Source organism: Zonotrichia albicollis, chromosome 10, assembly GCF_047830755.1.
Source record: "Zonotrichia albicollis isolate bZonAlb1 chromosome 10, bZonAlb1.hap1, whole genome shotgun sequence".
In the NCBI taxonomy this organism is placed as follows: domain Eukaryota; kingdom Metazoa; phylum Chordata; class Aves; order Passeriformes; family Passerellidae; genus Zonotrichia; species Zonotrichia albicollis.
In genome coordinates this window covers 37,105,972-37,124,321 of record NC_133828.1, presented here as the reverse complement: position 1 = coordinate 37,124,321, position 18,350 = coordinate 37,105,972, and the positions used below count along the sequence as shown (strand labels likewise).

General features: G+C 45.4%; 1 protein-coding gene across 11 annotated transcripts in view; it reads right to left on the bottom strand.

Annotated features, from left to right (window-relative positions):
- Positions 1-312: 312 nt before the first annotated feature.
- Positions 313-18,350, bottom strand: part of KALRN (kalirin RhoGEF kinase) — a 463,005-nt gene continuing 444,967 nt past the window's right edge. For all 11 annotated transcript variants that reach the window (XM_074548811.1, XM_074548813.1, XM_074548812.1 and 8 more), the window contains 9 exons: positions 17,295-17,322; positions 16,700-16,871; positions 14,471-14,592; positions 13,225-13,356; positions 11,349-11,513; positions 10,410-10,488; positions 9,075-9,275; positions 8,064-8,202; positions 313-5,916 (listed from right to left, as the gene is read on the bottom strand). In XM_074548811.1, the coding sequence (XP_074404912.1) occupies positions 5,371-5,916; positions 8,064-8,202; positions 9,075-9,275; positions 10,410-10,488; positions 11,349-11,513; positions 13,225-13,356; positions 14,471-14,592; positions 16,700-16,871; positions 17,295-17,322 (1,584 nt within the window). In that variant the 3' untranslated portion in view covers positions 313-5,370. The remainder of the gene's footprint in view (positions 5,917-8,063; positions 8,203-9,074; positions 9,276-10,409; positions 10,489-11,348; positions 11,514-13,224; positions 13,357-14,470; positions 14,593-16,699; positions 16,872-17,294; positions 17,323-18,350) is intronic.

Here is an 18,350-nt window from a genome sequence, read left to right as displayed (position 1 = left end):
CGGCCCCTGCGGCATCCCGGCCCTGCTCCCTGAGGCCCGCTGTCCCTCCAAGATCCCCCGTTCTCTCGTCACCCCATTCCCCGGGAAGCAGAAGCCCCCGGTGCAGAGGGTTTGGTGTGACCCGAGGGTTTCTCGCCGTGCTGGCTCCCCGGGTGGTTCCCAAAGGCCGCTCGGTGGATGCAGCCAGGGTGACAGTCCCTTGGGCTGGGTCCCTGAGAGATCCCCCCGAAAACAGCTGAATAATGCCCTCAGCCAGCCCCGAGTCTGCAAGGCCTCGCTCAGAAAAATGTGTGAAATAAGATTGACCCGGTCTTCTCTGAATAATTTTATTTAATCAAAAAAGCCCAGAAACGGAGTCTTGAGTATACTCTATTTATGGGAATGCAAGGACAGGAGATGTACAGGTTGAAGCTACATCTGTAGATGATCATATATACTGCAGAATAGTAACAACAACATGGGACAGCAAGTAGTCACCTCACAACAGTACACATGAGTGATTAGACTTACAAAGGAAATATTTACAAACCTGCCTTTACAAACCGACATTGTGTGCATACAAAATGAAATCCGCAATAAAACTGAAGATACATTTAAGGCAGACCAGCAATACACTGAAATAATTAAGGCTGTGGAATTACTTTGCACCTTGAAAATGCTGAGCTGTTAGCAATACTGTTTCTTTCTTCCTCCTTCAGTAGATTGTTGCTAGGATTGAAAAGCATCAATGCGTTCCAACTGTTTGCTCTTATCTCGGTGAATAAGTCTGAGATTGATTTTTTTTTTTTTTTGCACTTGCTATTGCATTTGCTTTCCAAAAGTTATCAGCAAATTGACCTCAGTGGCAGAGCAGTGTTGAACAGTTTGGTAGAAAGAGAAGTAAAAGCACCAGCATCAGAAGTTGGACATGAAGGTGAAATATGGCTTGAGTAGAGAAGATGTTGGTTTTCACTAGCTCCATAATAAAGACTACAGTTACAGCAAACATTCAGCATCCTGACGCTATGGAAACACTCAGCACTACACAGATCCCAGAACGAGAGTACATCACTTGATGGCAGTGTGCAGTCAGCCTAGTAAAATGGGATTTGACTTTGTTTCCTTGGGAAAGCACCATTTTCTGATGGGACATGAGTGAATGAGCTCAAAAAAAAAACCCCAAGCCCTGTGTTAGAGGAGAATCCAACTCTGCTGGGAAAGAAAGAACAAAACAAGGTGGTGAGCCCCTGTGCATGTAAATTTTCTGCTAGACCTTTATGTGCACAGAGAAGCCTTTACATCTGTCTGAAATTTATATTATCCTAGGTTACTTGACACAGTCCCCTCATGGCAAGGGCATTAAAATAGGGCTATATATAGTCAGGTTATAATGTGTGGTTCTGCATTCAGCCTTTATGCACAGTATCTGTAGCACAGGCCTAATGCATTGTCAGAAATGCCAATGAACTCCACTGAAGCCATAGCCTCAGGGTCAGTTGAGGGCACAGACTTTGTCTCAGCATTAACTTAGAAGTAAAAAGATACATGTCACTGAAAAAACCCAATCCATAGTCTTTCAAACAGAAAAGGCAGTAAGACTTAAATGAAACTTGTTGGCATCACTGAGAAGAGAGAGACATATTATAAATTTTAAAGCCTGGAGTGCTTTGAAATACTGAAGTTACAGCCCTGGGCTGGCTGTGTGTCACCCCAGCAGTGCCATGCACGGGGGGCTTGGCAGCCTGGGGGTACCTGGGGCCTCCCCCGGGGCAGCCACACCTGATGGGGGCTGGCAGTTTACAGTGGCCAGCAGAATTCCTGCCCTGGCCTGGCTGCTCCAAGTGCAGCAGAGAGAGAGGTGAGTTAATTGCTCATTGCACACTCATTAAAAGAAGCCATCTTAAATAAGGAGCCCCCCATGTCGCCATGTCCTCTGGGCTCTGTGGTGTCACCAGCACCATTGCTGCTGCCCCAGTGTCACCCAGCACCTGGGGACACTGTGAGCCACACTGCTGTCAGAGCAGGGTAAGAGCACTGTGGAGGTGTCTGATGGCAGTGGCTGTGTGCACAGTGCCACTCCACACAGAGCTTGTGGTGCACTGCTGTCAGCATTCCTGCTGCTCATCCTGGATGGTTGGAGACTGCTGGAGAAGCTAAAGGGTGCAGCTACCACCACACTTTCAAGCCATCTTGGGAACACCCTGAGTGGTACACAGCTGCAGGTGGAAATCTTCCCCTTGGGGTCAGATATTCTCTGGGGAGCTTCGCTGAGAAACTGTGCTTGTTACAGACAGTATTTCATGCACCAAAAAACCCAGTCACTGGAGAATGCTACATAGGGGGTTGGCTGTGGGGCTTCTCACTCAGCAGGGGCACTCCAGGCCTACTTACTCAGCTTCTGTAATCTCTTTGCAATGGAGTTACAGTTTTCAACAGAGTTACAGGACCTGTTGTATCTGCAGAGGCACCACAGGTTGGCTGAAAAATACTTTGAAAGAGCAAAGTCAGGATAGTTCTCTGCATTTATCAAATGGCAATATTACATGTCAAATTGGTATTATTCAGGCAAAAGCAAGAAGGGTTGGTAATCACAAATGTTTTATGGAAGTTTTAATGGTTCAAGTATTCCTGAATAGGCTGTAAGAAGAATGGTGTCCAGGAAGAGGTGTTCTAACATGAATATGGAAAAAGCAAAACCACAAAAGAAAGTAACTCCAGAACATTCAACATCATCAGAATTCAGCATCTCCGGCTCTCTCAACAAGGAGTCTTTTTTGAATTTGAGCACCAGTTCCTAATCATATATCATCTCTCTTTCAGCCTTTTGGGTTTTCTTTTCTGTTATTTGATAGCAATGAGAGGCTTAAATATTACCTTAAACAGTCCAGCTTTTTCCCCCTGTGCATTCAAAGGGTCTGCTGTTGTAGTTTGACATATGAATGCAGGATGTAGAAAAACAAAATGCTAAATAACTCCAAATTTCATATACACGAGAATTTGTTTGTATTAATGCCAAGCAGAAAGCCTGTGGTTCAAACTGTACCCATGGGCCTAATAAAAACTGTGGGTTTTACAGACCACACTTCCACAAACATTTTTTTAAGGGCAGCACAACCACAGCACAAAGAGTCAGCTTTGACAAATAGGAAGAATTACAGACAGTCCTGTAGTGAGAAAGTACCTGAGGCTGGTGGTAATTGGAGACCCCCTTGACTGCTGTCTGTATTCAGTTGCTAAGAAATTGCATACTTTGCACTGTTGCTCAGGATGAGAGTCTGGTCTTTACCTAAGAGGTGCTGCTGGATTGCTTAGAAAATCAGGTGCTGCTCTAGAGAGGAACTGAGATAGGTTCTGGATGATTTTCAAAAAGCTTACCCTTCTGTGAACACTTGTCTCTTTCAAACCTTTCCACACTCCCTCCCTGTATCAGATCTCTCACAGAACTGCTGCTGACTCTGCTGAGGCACCTGGGCTCACCTTTCTGCCTGTGGCTTCCCCACCTCAAGGGCTGTTCTTTGTTGCACACACTCAGTGTCGAGCACTGAGGGTTCTTGCTGTGCCTCTTCTCCACTAACAAAATACTGACCACTCTGGTGTAGTGACAGAGCAAGCACAAAGAGAAGGGCCAGGTGTCCTCCCTGCTGTGAAAGGGAGCTTGGAGGTGGATCAAAAAAGGGCTGTCAGAGCCCTGAGAATTTAACAGTACTTGCAGGGTATCTCCACCCCCCACTGGCAGAGACAGCGCTTGCTCCTGCAGGCTCACAGTGCAGTTACTCAGATGGTCAATGAGATTTGACTCTCTCCCTTGCTAGAGAGTCTGTATGAGCACACGTGGTCAGATCAAGCCCTTTTCCTTAGGAAAACCTTTGGTAACAACTGCCATTTCCCATTACAGACACACAAATGGTACTCAGCACCGAGACAAAGTCCCCACATGCCAGGGGGAAAAATCTCTTTGACTGTAACCCCACAAGGCTGTAGAGCTTTGTGGTGTGGCAGTAGGATGGGGAAGCCTCAGATGGTTTCCCCTTCCAGTCCCATTTCTAGAAAGGAAGATTTGGCCAACCTACAAACTGCTGATTTGTCACTGCAGACTCCCTATGTTGGTTATACTTAAGGCTGGCTCCGTCACTGTAACATCAATATGATGATGTTGCAACTTGGCTTGCAAGAGAGAAATGTTTTAATTGTGAATATTATTTTTTTATTACAAATTAGGCTTTGGACATAAAAATATCCTCATGAATGCTTTGGTTATGAGGTGTTAATGGTGGCTGAGAGATATTTACAAGTTTGGAAATGAAACAAATGACATGCTTTAAACACTGAAAACGATTTTCAAGCTGTAAGCACAAGAATGAACTCACCACTCCTACTGCACTCTGAAAGGCTTAGATGGACTTTGGGCCAAGCAATTCTGAAGCTAGAAATGGAACAGGATCCTTTATATTTATATATATTTATATCTATGATACAATATATGTATATTGAAAACCTGTGATAGAAAAAATTGTCTTCATCACCATCGTCATCTAGTTTACAGATACTGCAAAAATTGGACTCTGCCTTTTCTCAATGCACAGGTTTTGCAAAAGATTTCTGTACAATGTGTATAAAATGCTTTTAAAAAACCCACCATAGTCCCATTGTGCTTGATCAGAACCAGCTGTATGCTCCAGTGAATTCATTGCCTTAATCATAGCTCTGAAAGGTGCTGCACGTTGACTTCACACGGCAGAAAGCCCAAGGAGGGGCTTCATGGAGGATTTTGGTCTGAGCACTACCACGCAACACGAGTGTTCCTAAGCCATGCCACCATGGGAGCTGATCCAGCAGTGACTGGAGCCTGATCCTGCATGTCCTATGCAGGCAAAGTCCCCACTGAAATCATGGCAGACATGGGCACATGGGGCATGAGAAGTCTGACTGATAACCTGGAGCAGGCTTGCAATTATTTCAGCAAAAACTGACCGGTCCAGTTCTGCAGTACGTGCTAAGGTCAGCCTGGTCTCACTCCCCCTCACTATCCTACTTCTAGTCTTTTGTACATTTTGAATTCAGTTCAGCAAGATCAAGAGGATTTCTTATAAGGCTGCCTCACAAAGATTAAGGCAACTGCAATTTTGGCTCTCATTCCCAGTTGGTGTTTGCTTCCTGCAGTCCTTTTTTGGCAGTGGATGCGTCCTTCACGTGCCCCAAGAGAGGGAGCGTGTCCCTGCTGCTGTCACCCCCTTGGCCTTGGTGCCATTGCCACGTCTGCAGTGATTCCCACCCTGCAGCTGGTGAAAGGCAGGCATTGATATGGGATATGTACAGAGGGATCCGTGCGCTGCCGGCGGCGCTCCCGGCCCAGGCTCAGGAGCAGCAGCGCAGGGGCCGTGGATGGAGGCACTACGTGCCCGGGCTCATCCTGCTCAGCAGGAAGCTCTTGACGCTGGGCACCGGGAGCACGTCGTACTGGTGCCGGCGGCGCTCGATGAAGGACGCCAGGCGGGAGGTGTCCAGTGGGATCTTGGAATAGCTGCCATTGTGCGGCTGCAGCCACGGATGCTGTAAACAAGTGGCTGCTGTCGGCCTTCTCCTGAAGTCTTCCTGCAGGATAACGTTGATGAAATCCCTGGCGGCGTGGCTCACATCGGAGAAGTACTCGTGTGGGAAGCTGAAATCTACTCTACACACATTGATGCAAGTCTCCTCTTTGCTTTCATCCAGGAACGGAGAGACACCGCTTAACATGACGTAGGTGAGGACCCCAATGCTCCAGATATCCGTGCTCAGGGAGACTGGAAGGCCTTGGATAACTTCAGGGGCTGCGAACTCCGGGTTTCCAAGGAGGTGGTGGACATGGTAATGACCTGTGATCTGAACTGCATCTTCCAAATCAATGATCTTGACTCGAGGCACTGGGATTCTCAAATCGATGAGCAGATTTTCTGGCTGTTGAAAAGACAATGAAATAAACTTAATCATAACTCTGTTTTGGCAAATAAAATGTGTAGGATTCATGTAGGCTTAATAGTTAATCAAAACTTGCATGTAATCACATGTGCAAGGGAGAGATCAGGAGAGTGAATGATAAGGAACCAGCTCAGCTGCTGTTTGCTCTAAATTCAGATCAATGCTGCAGTTGCAAGGACAAGATCCTCTTTTGCACTAGGGCAACACACTGGGATTTTACACTTTGTCCCAAATACTTACAGTTTATATTCCCAAATGAATCTCTGCAGATTAAGAGCACTGATGGATTTTTAAATTTTATTACGACTTATATATCTGATCAGTTTATTTAGACTCCACTTGTTCAGCTGACAGCTGGCTAAGTAAGTGTGCATAACTTGCAGCAGAAATGTTCTTCATGAAGTAAATGTTCAATTTTGCACCCACTACCCTGGGAGGGACTGGTGTGTGCCATTACTGTTGCTGTCAATTGACATGGAGTTCCCATACATACACCAGGACACAGTAATGATTTCCAAGACAGAGTAAAATTACATTTAATCCCAGTTGGTTTTCTCTCTGTTTTAGCAGCTCTCAGTATTTAAGGTCCCTTTCTCAGTGAGAGATACTGAGCATTGCCTATACACACTCTTATACACACTCTTCTGGGGACTTAACATGGATTATCCTTTCTTTGTTGGCTCTGAGATGATTCTGAATTTACTTCTTGCACCCATCTAGATGTTTTTTTCTCTCCCTTTTCCTCATGCATATTTTACTTCTGCCTCATTTTATATATATATATATATATATATATATATCTCAAAGTTAACTACATGGCTGTTCCAGTCTCTTCACTTCTCTTCTCTTGTGCAGTCTCTATTGACAAAATCAACACATCCTTGAGCAGGATCCTGGGACAACACAATCCATGGACAGGTCTGCTGTCACTACCAGTGCATCTCCCGCTTCCCACTTAGCAACAGAAGGTGCTTTATTTAGCATCCCTTATTCAGGGGAACTGCAGAGAGGTCACAGAAAATTAGCTTTCCACCTTGTTTCTTTGTTTATGATCATACAGAGAATTTTTTGCAGTTTCTTACCTCAGTAATACCTACTTTTTGACAGGTCATATAAATAGAGCAAAAAATAGAAACAATTGCATAGAAGGAAACCAAGATTATTTAGCCTTTTGTGTCTAATTCTCATATAAGGTCCTGTACAAATGGAATTTTTTGTAGGGGTAGAAGCAACAGAAGAATGAAAGCATCATTTCATCTGAAATGCCTGGGGCTGAGAGAGATGAGACTAAATCTCCCTGAAGCTGGATTTTCCACTATATAAGAAAGTTAAATTTATCCCTCATTCCCTATTTTTAATTGTCATTTAAGTCTACAAAGTGTTATAGATTATCTGATATCCCTGGCAACCAGAATCAATGTTGCAGATCACAAAACTTGAAACACTTAATCACAATTTCAGTGGCTAATTCTCTGTCATCCAAGGTAACTGGGATGCTGGGGAGGACAGGAATACAATGCCAAATCCAGGATAGTACAGTGGCTCCTGCCATGTGTGCTCACAAAAGCAGGTACAAGCTGTACTAGTCTGAGTGTGACGTTAGAGAATACCCCAATTTCTCCTCCACAGTGCAACCTGTCCTTTGTTCTTCTCTGAACCCTTCCCTAGGTGTATTTCCCACCCAGTTCCCCTCTCAGGCTGTCCAGCACAATGTAGTGTGCTGCTTTCCTTTTCCTCTGCCCCTGCCAGCCGGGCACAAGCCAGCTCTGCCCTGGAGGGTTGGTGGGTGAGTGTGAGCCCAAACTAAACTCCATAGAATTGTTCATAGTTTCCCTTCAGACAGGTGCTAGTGACATCTCACTCTTGTCTCTCTGACATCCTCCTTCCCCATCATTAAATCCAGAAAGCTCTTGGGGACAAACCAGGGAATCAAGGGAAAAGATGCATTTCTTGTCTGAAGGCAGAGACCTGGTGCTGCAGGTCAGTAACTCCTTTCTCTGATCAGCAGCTTGTCCATTTAGTGATCATCTCCATGGGGTACAGCCTGCACCTCCTCCCTGTCTGAACAGCTGGGAACTCTCTGTTCCAGGGCACAGCAGAACAGCACCATTCTCATTTGTTCCTACCTTTATGTCCAAGTGAGCCACTCTGCAGTTGTGGAGGTACTGCAAGGCTTCCATGGTGTCTCTTATGTAGAAGGCCACCTTCTCCTCCATAAGCTCATCGTGGTTCATCAGATAATCCAAGAGACGGCCGTCATCCATCCTGCAAACAAACCAAACCCTGTGCATGAAACATCACATGGCACCTCTAGGAACAGTTAATGTCTGAAAACAAAATTTTGTGACCTAAAAAAGGGAGGAAAATAAAATGCAAGATCTGACGAGTATTTACTGATATCTCAAGATACTGCAGGCCGTGGAAGTGGTAGAATGATTAATCCTCAATTGTTATCTCCAGTCCTTGACAAATTTAGCAACACTCTTAAAGTAAACTCATTTGCTTAAGGATGGATTCAAGAGACAGAGACAATCCCTTCGGAAACAGAACTTCTTAATTATTTGGATCCATCTATTTATTTACAGAGCTAGTTACATAATTGGAGAAAAAAATCATTGACATTTTCAGCTGGTAATATTTTCTGTGGGAAAACTAACCCAATAAAAGTTTTCCACCTAGTTTATTTATCTGTACAAACAAACAATGAAATAGCCCAGATATACTTTGTTGGATATACCATAGCAAGGCATTTTGGAGTTTGGTTGCTGTTTTTCTTACAGGACAAGCACGGCTGCTACACAGGTTTTTTCACCAAAAGGTATCAGAATGATGAAGGCTTTGACCTAGCTGAAACACTTTTACTGAAATGTAAAATGTGGACAAAACTGCCCAAGTAGGTCTGATACTTTTCAGTGGCACAAATTACCCAAGCTTCACCCAAGTAGAAAGCAGTTTTATTTGTTCCTCTTAATCTTACTCCCTGTAAAGAAAAGGCAGTGCAAACTCTGCAGAAAATGGCTATTTCATTTGACATCTTGATCCATGAAATCTTGTTCCTGCTGAACTCAGGGTGATCTTTATGCTTGGCTTTAACAGGATTCCTACCCAAATCTTAAATCCCAGCTCTGTGTACTTACAGCTCCAAAACTAAGATGTAAGAAGTAGGAGACTCGTAGGTATCGTGGATAGTGATGTACTGAGGATGCTGTAAGTGTTGTAACAAAGCTGCTTCATGTGCTGCCTGCTCTTTCTTTTTCATTTTTTTACTAATGAATTTTACAGCAACATCTTTCCGGGTGGCTTTGTGGACACATTTCTTTACTATGGAGAATCGACCCCTGAAATTATAAAGAAAACAAAATAATGAGGTGGCTTCATGAATAAATCATGCCTAGTTTTTAGCACAATAACACTGTGATTTTCCAAGTGGTTTTTTTTTGATTCATCACATTAATATTTCACAAGGCATCAGATATAACAAGTTGTTCATAACCTTTTCCAACAAAGGCCCTCTGTCTCTTACCCTGGGTGTAGAGATTCTTTGGGGATTAGCAAACACTGAGAGCAAACGGTGTCACTTTGCTTTGTGCAGCCACACTGATATCCTCTAACAACCTCCCCTGGGTTCAATTTGCTGCCACTTTTACAGGTTCTATCTCCTTTTATTTTAGCTGTGGGTCTCCCTTCTCCAGCTGTTTTATTAAAGACACCAAACCTTCTCAAACAACTGAAAGAAAACCCATGTTAAATAATCACTGACCTACCATTCTGTCTCATTTTTTCAGACACACAGTAAGAAATTAGGAAAAAAGCTATCAGCATTTAGGAAACTCCTACAGACCATAGTACCATTCCTGAAAGTAAAACTACACAGTGAAACCATGAACTTGAGCTCTTATAATACATCCCAATTTTTTACAGAACCAGAAGGACTCCTGTCCTTTCAGCCCCAGAATTGTCTCTGACATCTGAGCTGAAGAAATAATTGCATTAACCTGAATTATTTGCATGCCCCTTATCTGTTATCTGTGGAGAGGACAAAGGGCTGACAACATGTGCAGCTCCTAATAGGCTCTGTTCAATTCACCCTCCCAATCAGCAAAGATAAATCAGTCATAGGCCCAAGTGTTTTGGCAAACTCAGTCTTTGGGGTTAAGCTTATCCTGAGCCAGTAAATCATCATGACTTCAAAAGAGGAGCTCAAATCAGAGATGACAGAGAAGATACCAACTGCCAGAGAGTTGGCTGCCTAATTGCTCACCAGTTTGCCAATCTGCAATTCTCAAATCAGAACTTATCTTGAAAAACATAATTTATTCAGTATTTTCATCAGTATCTGATATGCAATGTTCTTTGACAAGAGCAGCAGCTTTCAAGCTAACTACAAAAGTAACCTAAACTCTTCACCAAGGAAAAAGCTTCAAGCTATTGTTTGAGTGTTTTATTGCAATGATAAGCAGGGTTAGCATTACCTCCCAATCTCATGCAGCTCTGCATAGGCAAGGTCAAAGTTTTCCTTCCATGAAATAGTGGCACCATCAGCAGCAGAGTCTGAGAGAACAAAGAATATGGAAGATGGTATAAAGACAGTTTGCTATGGACTATAAACAGCATATTTGAAAATTATGTGAGATTTTATTATTAAAACAGGAAACATTACCACTAGGAGTCCAGTTTCCTACTGCTCAGGCACAGCTCCTGTGTGCTGGACCACTAAATGCCAGAGCTCCCCAGGGGAAGGTATGGATAAAGGGGACACAAAACTGTCCTTGCAGTTTTGGGCTGAAAAGGGCCTCAGAGATGGGGGTAGAGCTCTGCTGTGTGAGCTCCTGCTCCTTGCAGCACCAGCTGTCCAAGCCAGTCACAGACCTATCTCCACACCAGGGCTGCTAAAACATGGGAAAAGTGGGCTCTGCTCACAGCACTTGAGAGTGAGCTGTGCCCCAAATTCCTGCAGCACTGAGTGTTGGGAATTGCCTCCATCACAGAATTCCCATTCCAGCTGCATTGCTCAAGGGGGGATATTTAGGTTGTGGAAATGCAGCCCCCAGCTGGGGTGCCCACCAGAAGTTGCAGCTGTTGCTAACATCACTGCAAAGGCAGGACAAACACCAGCCAGGACATGCAGCCCACTGGGCAGAGATAAAGACAAGAAATAGTTTGGGGGAGAAAGCAGGAATCTGCTTGGAATCTGCAATAGCCTCTGTGGCAGAGGCAGGCTCTGAGCCTGGATGGAGGTGAAGACACAAAAATCCTTTCTGGGGTCAGCAGCTAGCTCCGAGCACCTCCCAGCTTTCTCTTACATCCCTAGTTGGTGCAGGATCCCAGCTTTTATCAGGACCCATCCAAACAGACCCTCCAGGGCCCAGGTGTGTTCCCTGTGCCTCAGTTTCCCCCGCAGCCGCACTCACCGTACTCCGGGAGCCGCACGAACTCGGAGGGCTCGCTGGGCAGGCTGATCCCCCAGGGGTTGCTGGCACTCACTCGGAACTGGTACTGGCAGCCTGGGGACAGGTCCTCGATGACCAGGTACGTGTCCAGGGTTGAGGCTACCGACTGCTGCCAGACCTGCGAGCCTGTGGGACACAGGGAGAGAAGGGGAGCTGAGCGGAGCGCTCGCTCAGGGCTGAGGCTTTCTCCTCCCAGCTTAGGCAGTACCATGGGAGGGTAAAATCTACAGGGGTTTTAAGGGTGTTACAGCAGACTGTTAAACCAGAAATGGATCACAAGAAGCTATTTTGTCTTGCAGACACCTTCCCATCTGGCTAAATGAGAAAAGAAGGAAATGGCCCTCAGTTGACTCAGGATAATGATGGGAAAAGCTCAGCCCAGGGACAAGCTGATCTCTCCAGCACTGTAGCTGTGGCTGTGAGCTACAAGTGATGTCTCAGGGCAGTGTGGTAAGAGAGAAGGGGAGGGCTGGTTTGATGACAGCTCTGTTATGAAAGAAACAGTAGCAGAAATACTGCAAAAAACCCAAAACCATGGGCAAGGGAGATAAAACTGAGACAGGGCATCAGTGCAATCCAAATGCTTTTGCAGATGAAGATGTGGTGGCTACAGTGAAAGCTGCAGCTCCAGGAGGGGAACCAGCTTTCTGACACTTAACACAGGCAGCTTGCAGGTGAGCAGAACTGCAGCAAAGAAATGTGTGACTCCTTCATGTGTTTCTGCTCCTGTCAAACCCCACTGCCTAACCTGTGACAACCAAAGGACCAGTACTTACTCATCTGTACAGGATCAGAGAACAGAAAATGACCCCTGGAACACAGAGCCCTGTCACAGATGGAGATTTTTTCAAGAATACATAAAATTTTATCTTATTTTAGTAACTTCAGGGCATTTTATCCCTATGTTATTTAACATGACCCAATTATTTTGTATGTCCTGTGGACAGATTCTGATTTCCAGGTTTCACAAGGTCATGGCTGGTTTTACAAGAGTCAGTTTTGCCTTTGAAGTGGGAGGAATACTGAAAACACTGCTGGGGTGTTTTTTTTTTTTTTTTTTTTTTTTTTTTTTGTGGTTGTTCTTAGTAAAGGAGCTTTTATTCTTTTACAAGAATGCCAGTCACTGATGGCACAGTGAGGGTCAAGATAAAATACTCACTAGGAGAAGTCATTAACATGATGGAGTGATTAGGTTTGCACACTTACTAAAATGGGGTAGGATTTTTTGAAGGATAAAGGGGGAAAAACAGAGGCCATATGCCTAAGGCAAGGTTTACTGCCAGGGACTCTCACACCTTTGCAGGAGGAATGCAAAAAGGATTGTGAATCATTTCAAATGCCCTTTTCAAGAGCATATGTCTGTGCATATTGGGAAAACAGTGCATTTAATATCTATGTAATTCTTCAGGGGAAATGCATGGTTGGATTTAAGAAAAAATGGATTTCAGAGCTGAGCTTGAAAAGTATGCAGGGATCTGCAACTTTATCCAGATAAAAAAAAATAATGAGGCTGATTTGGTTTTGCATTTCTGGGAAGCACCCACCAGAAAGGATGGTGGTAAAATGCAGATGATAAAAAGATGCCTTAGTGATGGATATGTTTTAGCTTAGCACACTTTACTTGTTGTAAGGGACCAGAGGAAATAGAAAGGTCTGTAATATATGAGAGGCTGGACTGGATGATAGAAGGGCTTCTTTCTGCCTTAAACTTTGAGATCTGTAAGCTACAATTAGTGGCACACCAGTGGACATGAATGCTTTTGGGACCTGTTGTGTCATAAAAGAAATTTACCTTGTTCTCAGTGTCACAGCCAGCAAGCCCAGCTCACACACTCACCTTCTTCTCTGTACTCCACAGTGTAGCCTGAAATGGTGCAATTGCCTGTGCTGGTTGGGGGCAGCCAGCGCAGGATCACAGAGGTGCAGCTTCTCTCCTGAGCAATGGGGCGGTTTGGGGCTGCTGGCACACCTTGGGAAGAGAGAGGAAACAATACCAAATCCAGCATCACATCAGTAAGTGCTAGAGCTTTATTCTGAAGATCTGGTGTATCAGGTACAGCAGGTCACTAGAGGACAGCTGCACTTTGTGGAGGGGCTTAACTAAGCCCCAGGTGAGGAGTCAGCTACCCCTGAATGCCCAAAGATGACACAAACAAGGCATTCAGATTTTCTTCTGTGTGTAGGCTGCTTTGTGTGCTTGGGACCAGATTGACAAATGACCAGCAATCCTTCTGTCCTTTGCTTAGGGCTCCCTTCAGCACAGGAGTAGTTAGTGCAGCCACTGACTAGCTTGGATAAATGGGGGAAATTGGATCTCCAGGGTGGTTTGTGAGACCAAATAAATTAACTTTTAAATGCTCGTGACATTGCTGCATCTGTAACTGTTAGTTAGACATTCATCTGTGGACCATCCCCTTCAACACAGCTGGCACCTCATCTCCAGTGCTAACAAATCCCTTCTCAGAGCTGGAGGCAATGAGCATCAACTCATCATTTCATGTTCATTCCAATTAGATGGGTCACTAATTACAGTGCTGAGAATTCAGGCTTGGAGACATGTCACCAAGTTGAATCCCTGAAGAACAGTTTCACCCAGGCTAAGTCTTACTCTCACCTCCTTTGTACTCTAAAGAGAAGGGGAGGCAGAACATCATTGTCACTGGATCCCAGTTCCTCCCACTCCAGGGAGATTTTGAAGTCCAGAGCTTCCTGTAGTCAGCTGGGGCATCATTCCCCCAGGGATTCATCTGCCCAAGGGAGCTGAGCTTCCCCTGGCTGACCTTGCTGAGCTCCTGGGAAGCAGCACTAGGAGCAGGATGCAGGAGCTGAACCTGTGCCAGTGCATTTTCATTTCCCAAATGTGATGTTTATGGCCAGATGACTTAATCAAGCACAAGGAGTATGCAAAGCCTTCAGCCGTCAGTGGGAGTTGTGGCTGAGGAATGGTGGTACAACTTTAACATCTCAATTCACCTGGCACAGCTCCACATCTGGCTGCCTCTGCATGGGCTGTTCCTGTGTGCTGCCAGCCCCCAAGGGACCACACAGAGGAAAATCCCGTGTGTTAAGGTCAGATGTGCTACCTTGGACTTTGATGGTTGCAGAGGTTGATGCAGTTCCGTGCTCATTGGTGGCCACACAGGTGTAGATGCCGCTGTCCTGGGGCATCAGGTTGCAGATCTTCAAGGTGAGCTCTCCTGAGTCACTGTGGATGCAGGAAGCCCAAGTTTTAAAACACTGCTTCACTTGCTAATGGTTTTTATAAAGTTCCTGCCCTGCCTCACTGCAAGCAGACATGCACACAAGTCCTGTTAACTCATTTGAAGGAACATCCCTCTGTCAATTTGATGTCCAAGTACAACCCCTTCATATGTCAGGGTCTGGCTGTTAATGAAACCTTTCACCAAACCTTTGGTCCAAATTGCCTGCCAGGCAAATCCTCATGTTTGTTGTGGTCTAGGAGGAGATGTGAAGGATCACTGAAGCAGCAAGCAGTCCAGGAGTTAAACATTGCCTGTGCCTGTCCAGAGCTGGTTGCTTAGACTTGGTGTATCTGGAAAGATTTACCCATGAAGATCTTTCCTGTCATGGGAGGTGGTGAGCTGCTGTGCCTCTGCAGTGAAGCCCAACACACACCACACAAACTGGGCTTCCCACAGATGCAGGGAGCAGTCACAGAGCACAGGGTGACATTTCCAGGGAGCTTCAGGCCCCTGGAGCATGTGCCATTGATCTGATGCTACTGCCAGGGCCCCAGTTGGAAGACTGGACATCTCATAGCAGCCAGGGATAAAGAGCACAGCACTGACTTTGTGAGACATGCTCAGTCTTTGGGCCAATCTGAGAAAATAAACAGCTCTGTGCAGCCTCATGAATTTACAGCATGTCTGTTCACAGTCAGTGCTGTTTGCACACTTCAATCTCCAATATGCAATTTGAGGGAGCTGGCCTGAATTAAAGGATTTTGCTTGTGTAACTGGAGACCCAGCTTAGAGCCAACAATGAGTTCCCTTGATGGCAAAACTAGGCTAGCTCTTGAATGCCTAATCTGTCAGGTACTGCAGAAGGACATGGTTGCTGGGATAACTGTCTAGAGTCTGCAGCTTCTGCTGGTCTGACAGTGCTGGTTTAAAGCAGGACAGAAATATCCCCTCTCCCTGAAACCCACACACTCGTGCCAGCAGGATTTGTAAGAGCCACTGATCTGCTGGGCCTCTGCTTGGCAGGCAGTGTCCTCACTGGAAAGATTATTTGAGTAACAAGACAATGCAAGTGCTGATAGTGCACGGGGAGCCAACAGGAAGAGGGCTGTGATGAAAACCAGAACCCTGTATGGAAATATCCCCCCATCCCAAGCCAGACAGAGGCTGAAGATAAGGCACTAGGAGATCTACTGAGCAATAGCTAAAGACAATTTTGGATGCTCTGGGGCAGCTGCACAAGCCAATGGTCTCTGAAAGAAGCTCTTGATCAGATGTAAGGGGTTTTTTTATTGAACATGTAAAATCCCTTCTCTCTTACTGTTCTTTTTTCACTTTCAGTGACTTTGTACTCCCTGGATGCATTTCAGCCTGTGCCAGAAGTGCTGAAAAGTTGAAATGAAAGATTGCCTCCTGGAGATTTCCACTGCAGCTTGGCCCAAATTTCTTATATAAGCTGCAGATGAGCATCCAGCAGCAGGCTGTTACCTGACCTGAATTCAACTCCAGATCTTTCTGAATCTTCCCAGTTGTAAAGATAGTTTTCCTCTCTGCTAGCCAAGCCAGGAACATTATGACAAGCATCTTTCTGTCCAAGCCAGATGTAGCCTTCCCAGAGCACATCTGGGCTTTTTTAGGAACAGCTGAGGAAAGGCTCAGGAAAACTGCAACCCCACCACTGCCAGTAAGATGGGAAAATGCCCAGTGATAGGGGTATTGCAAGCTAGTGAGGATTTGGTCTGCTTGACTCCCACAGGAGACCAAGGCATCAAGCTCAAGCAGAGAAGCCCCAGCACAGGCAATGCTAGCCAAACTAATGGCTTGTAAACATTCTGGCTTGCAGCTGGCTCGGGAAGTCAACAGGAGCAAGCTGACATCTGCCAGCAGCACTCTGTGGATATACCCTACACCAGCTTGGGAAACAAGCACTGCCACCCCAGCCCTAAAGCCTGACCCTTTCCAGCCAGTGTTTGCCACACTGATGTGCTGGCATGCCATGCCACATTTAATTAACTGCATCCTAATGAGTCTTGTAGGCAGGCTGGTGCCATGTTTGAGGGTAACACAACCACCAGGACCAGCTATGCTGGGATCCACAAGGCAGCACCTTACCAGGATGACACGGTGTAAGTGGCTGAGCTGTTGTCAGTGTCAAGAATGTTTTGGTCTGGTCCCTTCCAGGTTATAGTTGGTTTGGGTCGCCCACAGACTTTGCACTGCAGCATCACTGTGTCCCCAAGCAGGCAGGTGATGTCCACTAATGGCACAAGAAACTCTGGGGCCACTGTAAAATAAAAACATGGGGACACACAAACACCACTTTTAATCTTCAGCTGGGGATATCTAGATTCATACAAGGCTAGCAAATACATTATAGCATGAACTATGGGATCTGGGTCCCAACCAGCTGGAAGTCCTGGGATTGTGTCCTTAAAACTGCCCTCCAGTCAAAGCCAGCTGTCTATAGGTCAGAGAAGGAGGCAGAGAGGAGCATCCATCCCCCAGCCCTGAGCTCTGGCAGGTGCATGAGGTTGTGAGAGGGCACGTTTGGGGATGTCACTGTTTGGGGGCTTCAGCAGCCAGCAGGGAGCCTGCTTTGCCTGGGGGCTGAGAGCACAGAGCTGCCTTAGCTGCAAATGCTGCTAGGTGCAGAGCTTGCTGTGGCACCAAGGAAATCACAACTGCAGCACAGCTGTCCTCAACTCACCTTCTTGGATGAAATTGGGGTTGATTATCTGAAAAATACAAAGAGACACAAGCATTTATTTCCTAGACAGTGACAAAGAGGCATCTGTTTTCACAAGGTACCATGGTGACCAGAACTGCAGAAGTGCTGCAGGGGTTACAAGTGGCACCTTCTAACCACCAGCAGGTGCAGCAGGCTCTAGTAGTAACACACATGGGAAAGTAAATGAAGGCTCTGGCTTCTTGAACCCTGAAAAAGCATCAAAGGTAACAGGCACAGACAGCACCAAGGCTGAGGAGGGTGGACATGCCTCCTCTTTGCCATGTGATAACGATGAAGCCATTAACTCTTCCCAGAGGTGCTTTGTGCACCTGCCTCCAGACCTGTGTCACCTGCAGTCACCACACACCTGGGGCACATCACCAGCACTCTGCCCACTAACCAGGTCTGAGGAAATTTCTTTTAACTTGTGCTGAGCTTCAGCAGAAAAAAGGTAAAGCACTAGACCATAAATACTTCATTTTTCTCACTGTCAAGCATCAGTCCTGCAACAATTCTTGCTCTATTAACATGAGTGAAAATTCACTATTTCATTGGACTGCTGGAAACTTTCTAGCTTGAAACTAGGTTTGGACAGCTAGGAGTTATTTTATCTAACTAGTTAATTGACCAAGTTAGCAAAGACTTGAAAAGCTTCTGTTACACTGTGGTCTCTATGTGCCAATGTAACTCTGGAAGCAAAGGTGGAAAAAGAAAAGACAACTCCACTGAGTTCTTACAGAATTTATCCTAACTACATTGTGGTGTACAATAGTATGGAGGTTTTAGCCTCATTAACTATTTTAGTAATCTCATACAGCCTTGTTATTAAAAATTAATCTAATAATTTCATGTTCAAGCCATTTCATGTTCAACCAAAAACACCAATGTGGTTTGTCTTGTCTTAAATATTTCTGTTGCTATTTATTTCAGAGCTATTTTGGAAGATGCCAATGAAGCAGTGACCTAATTCATGGCCTGCCAAAGCTGATAGGAGGTTTTTGCAGAGGCTCAGAAACCAGGCCACAAAACAGAAGC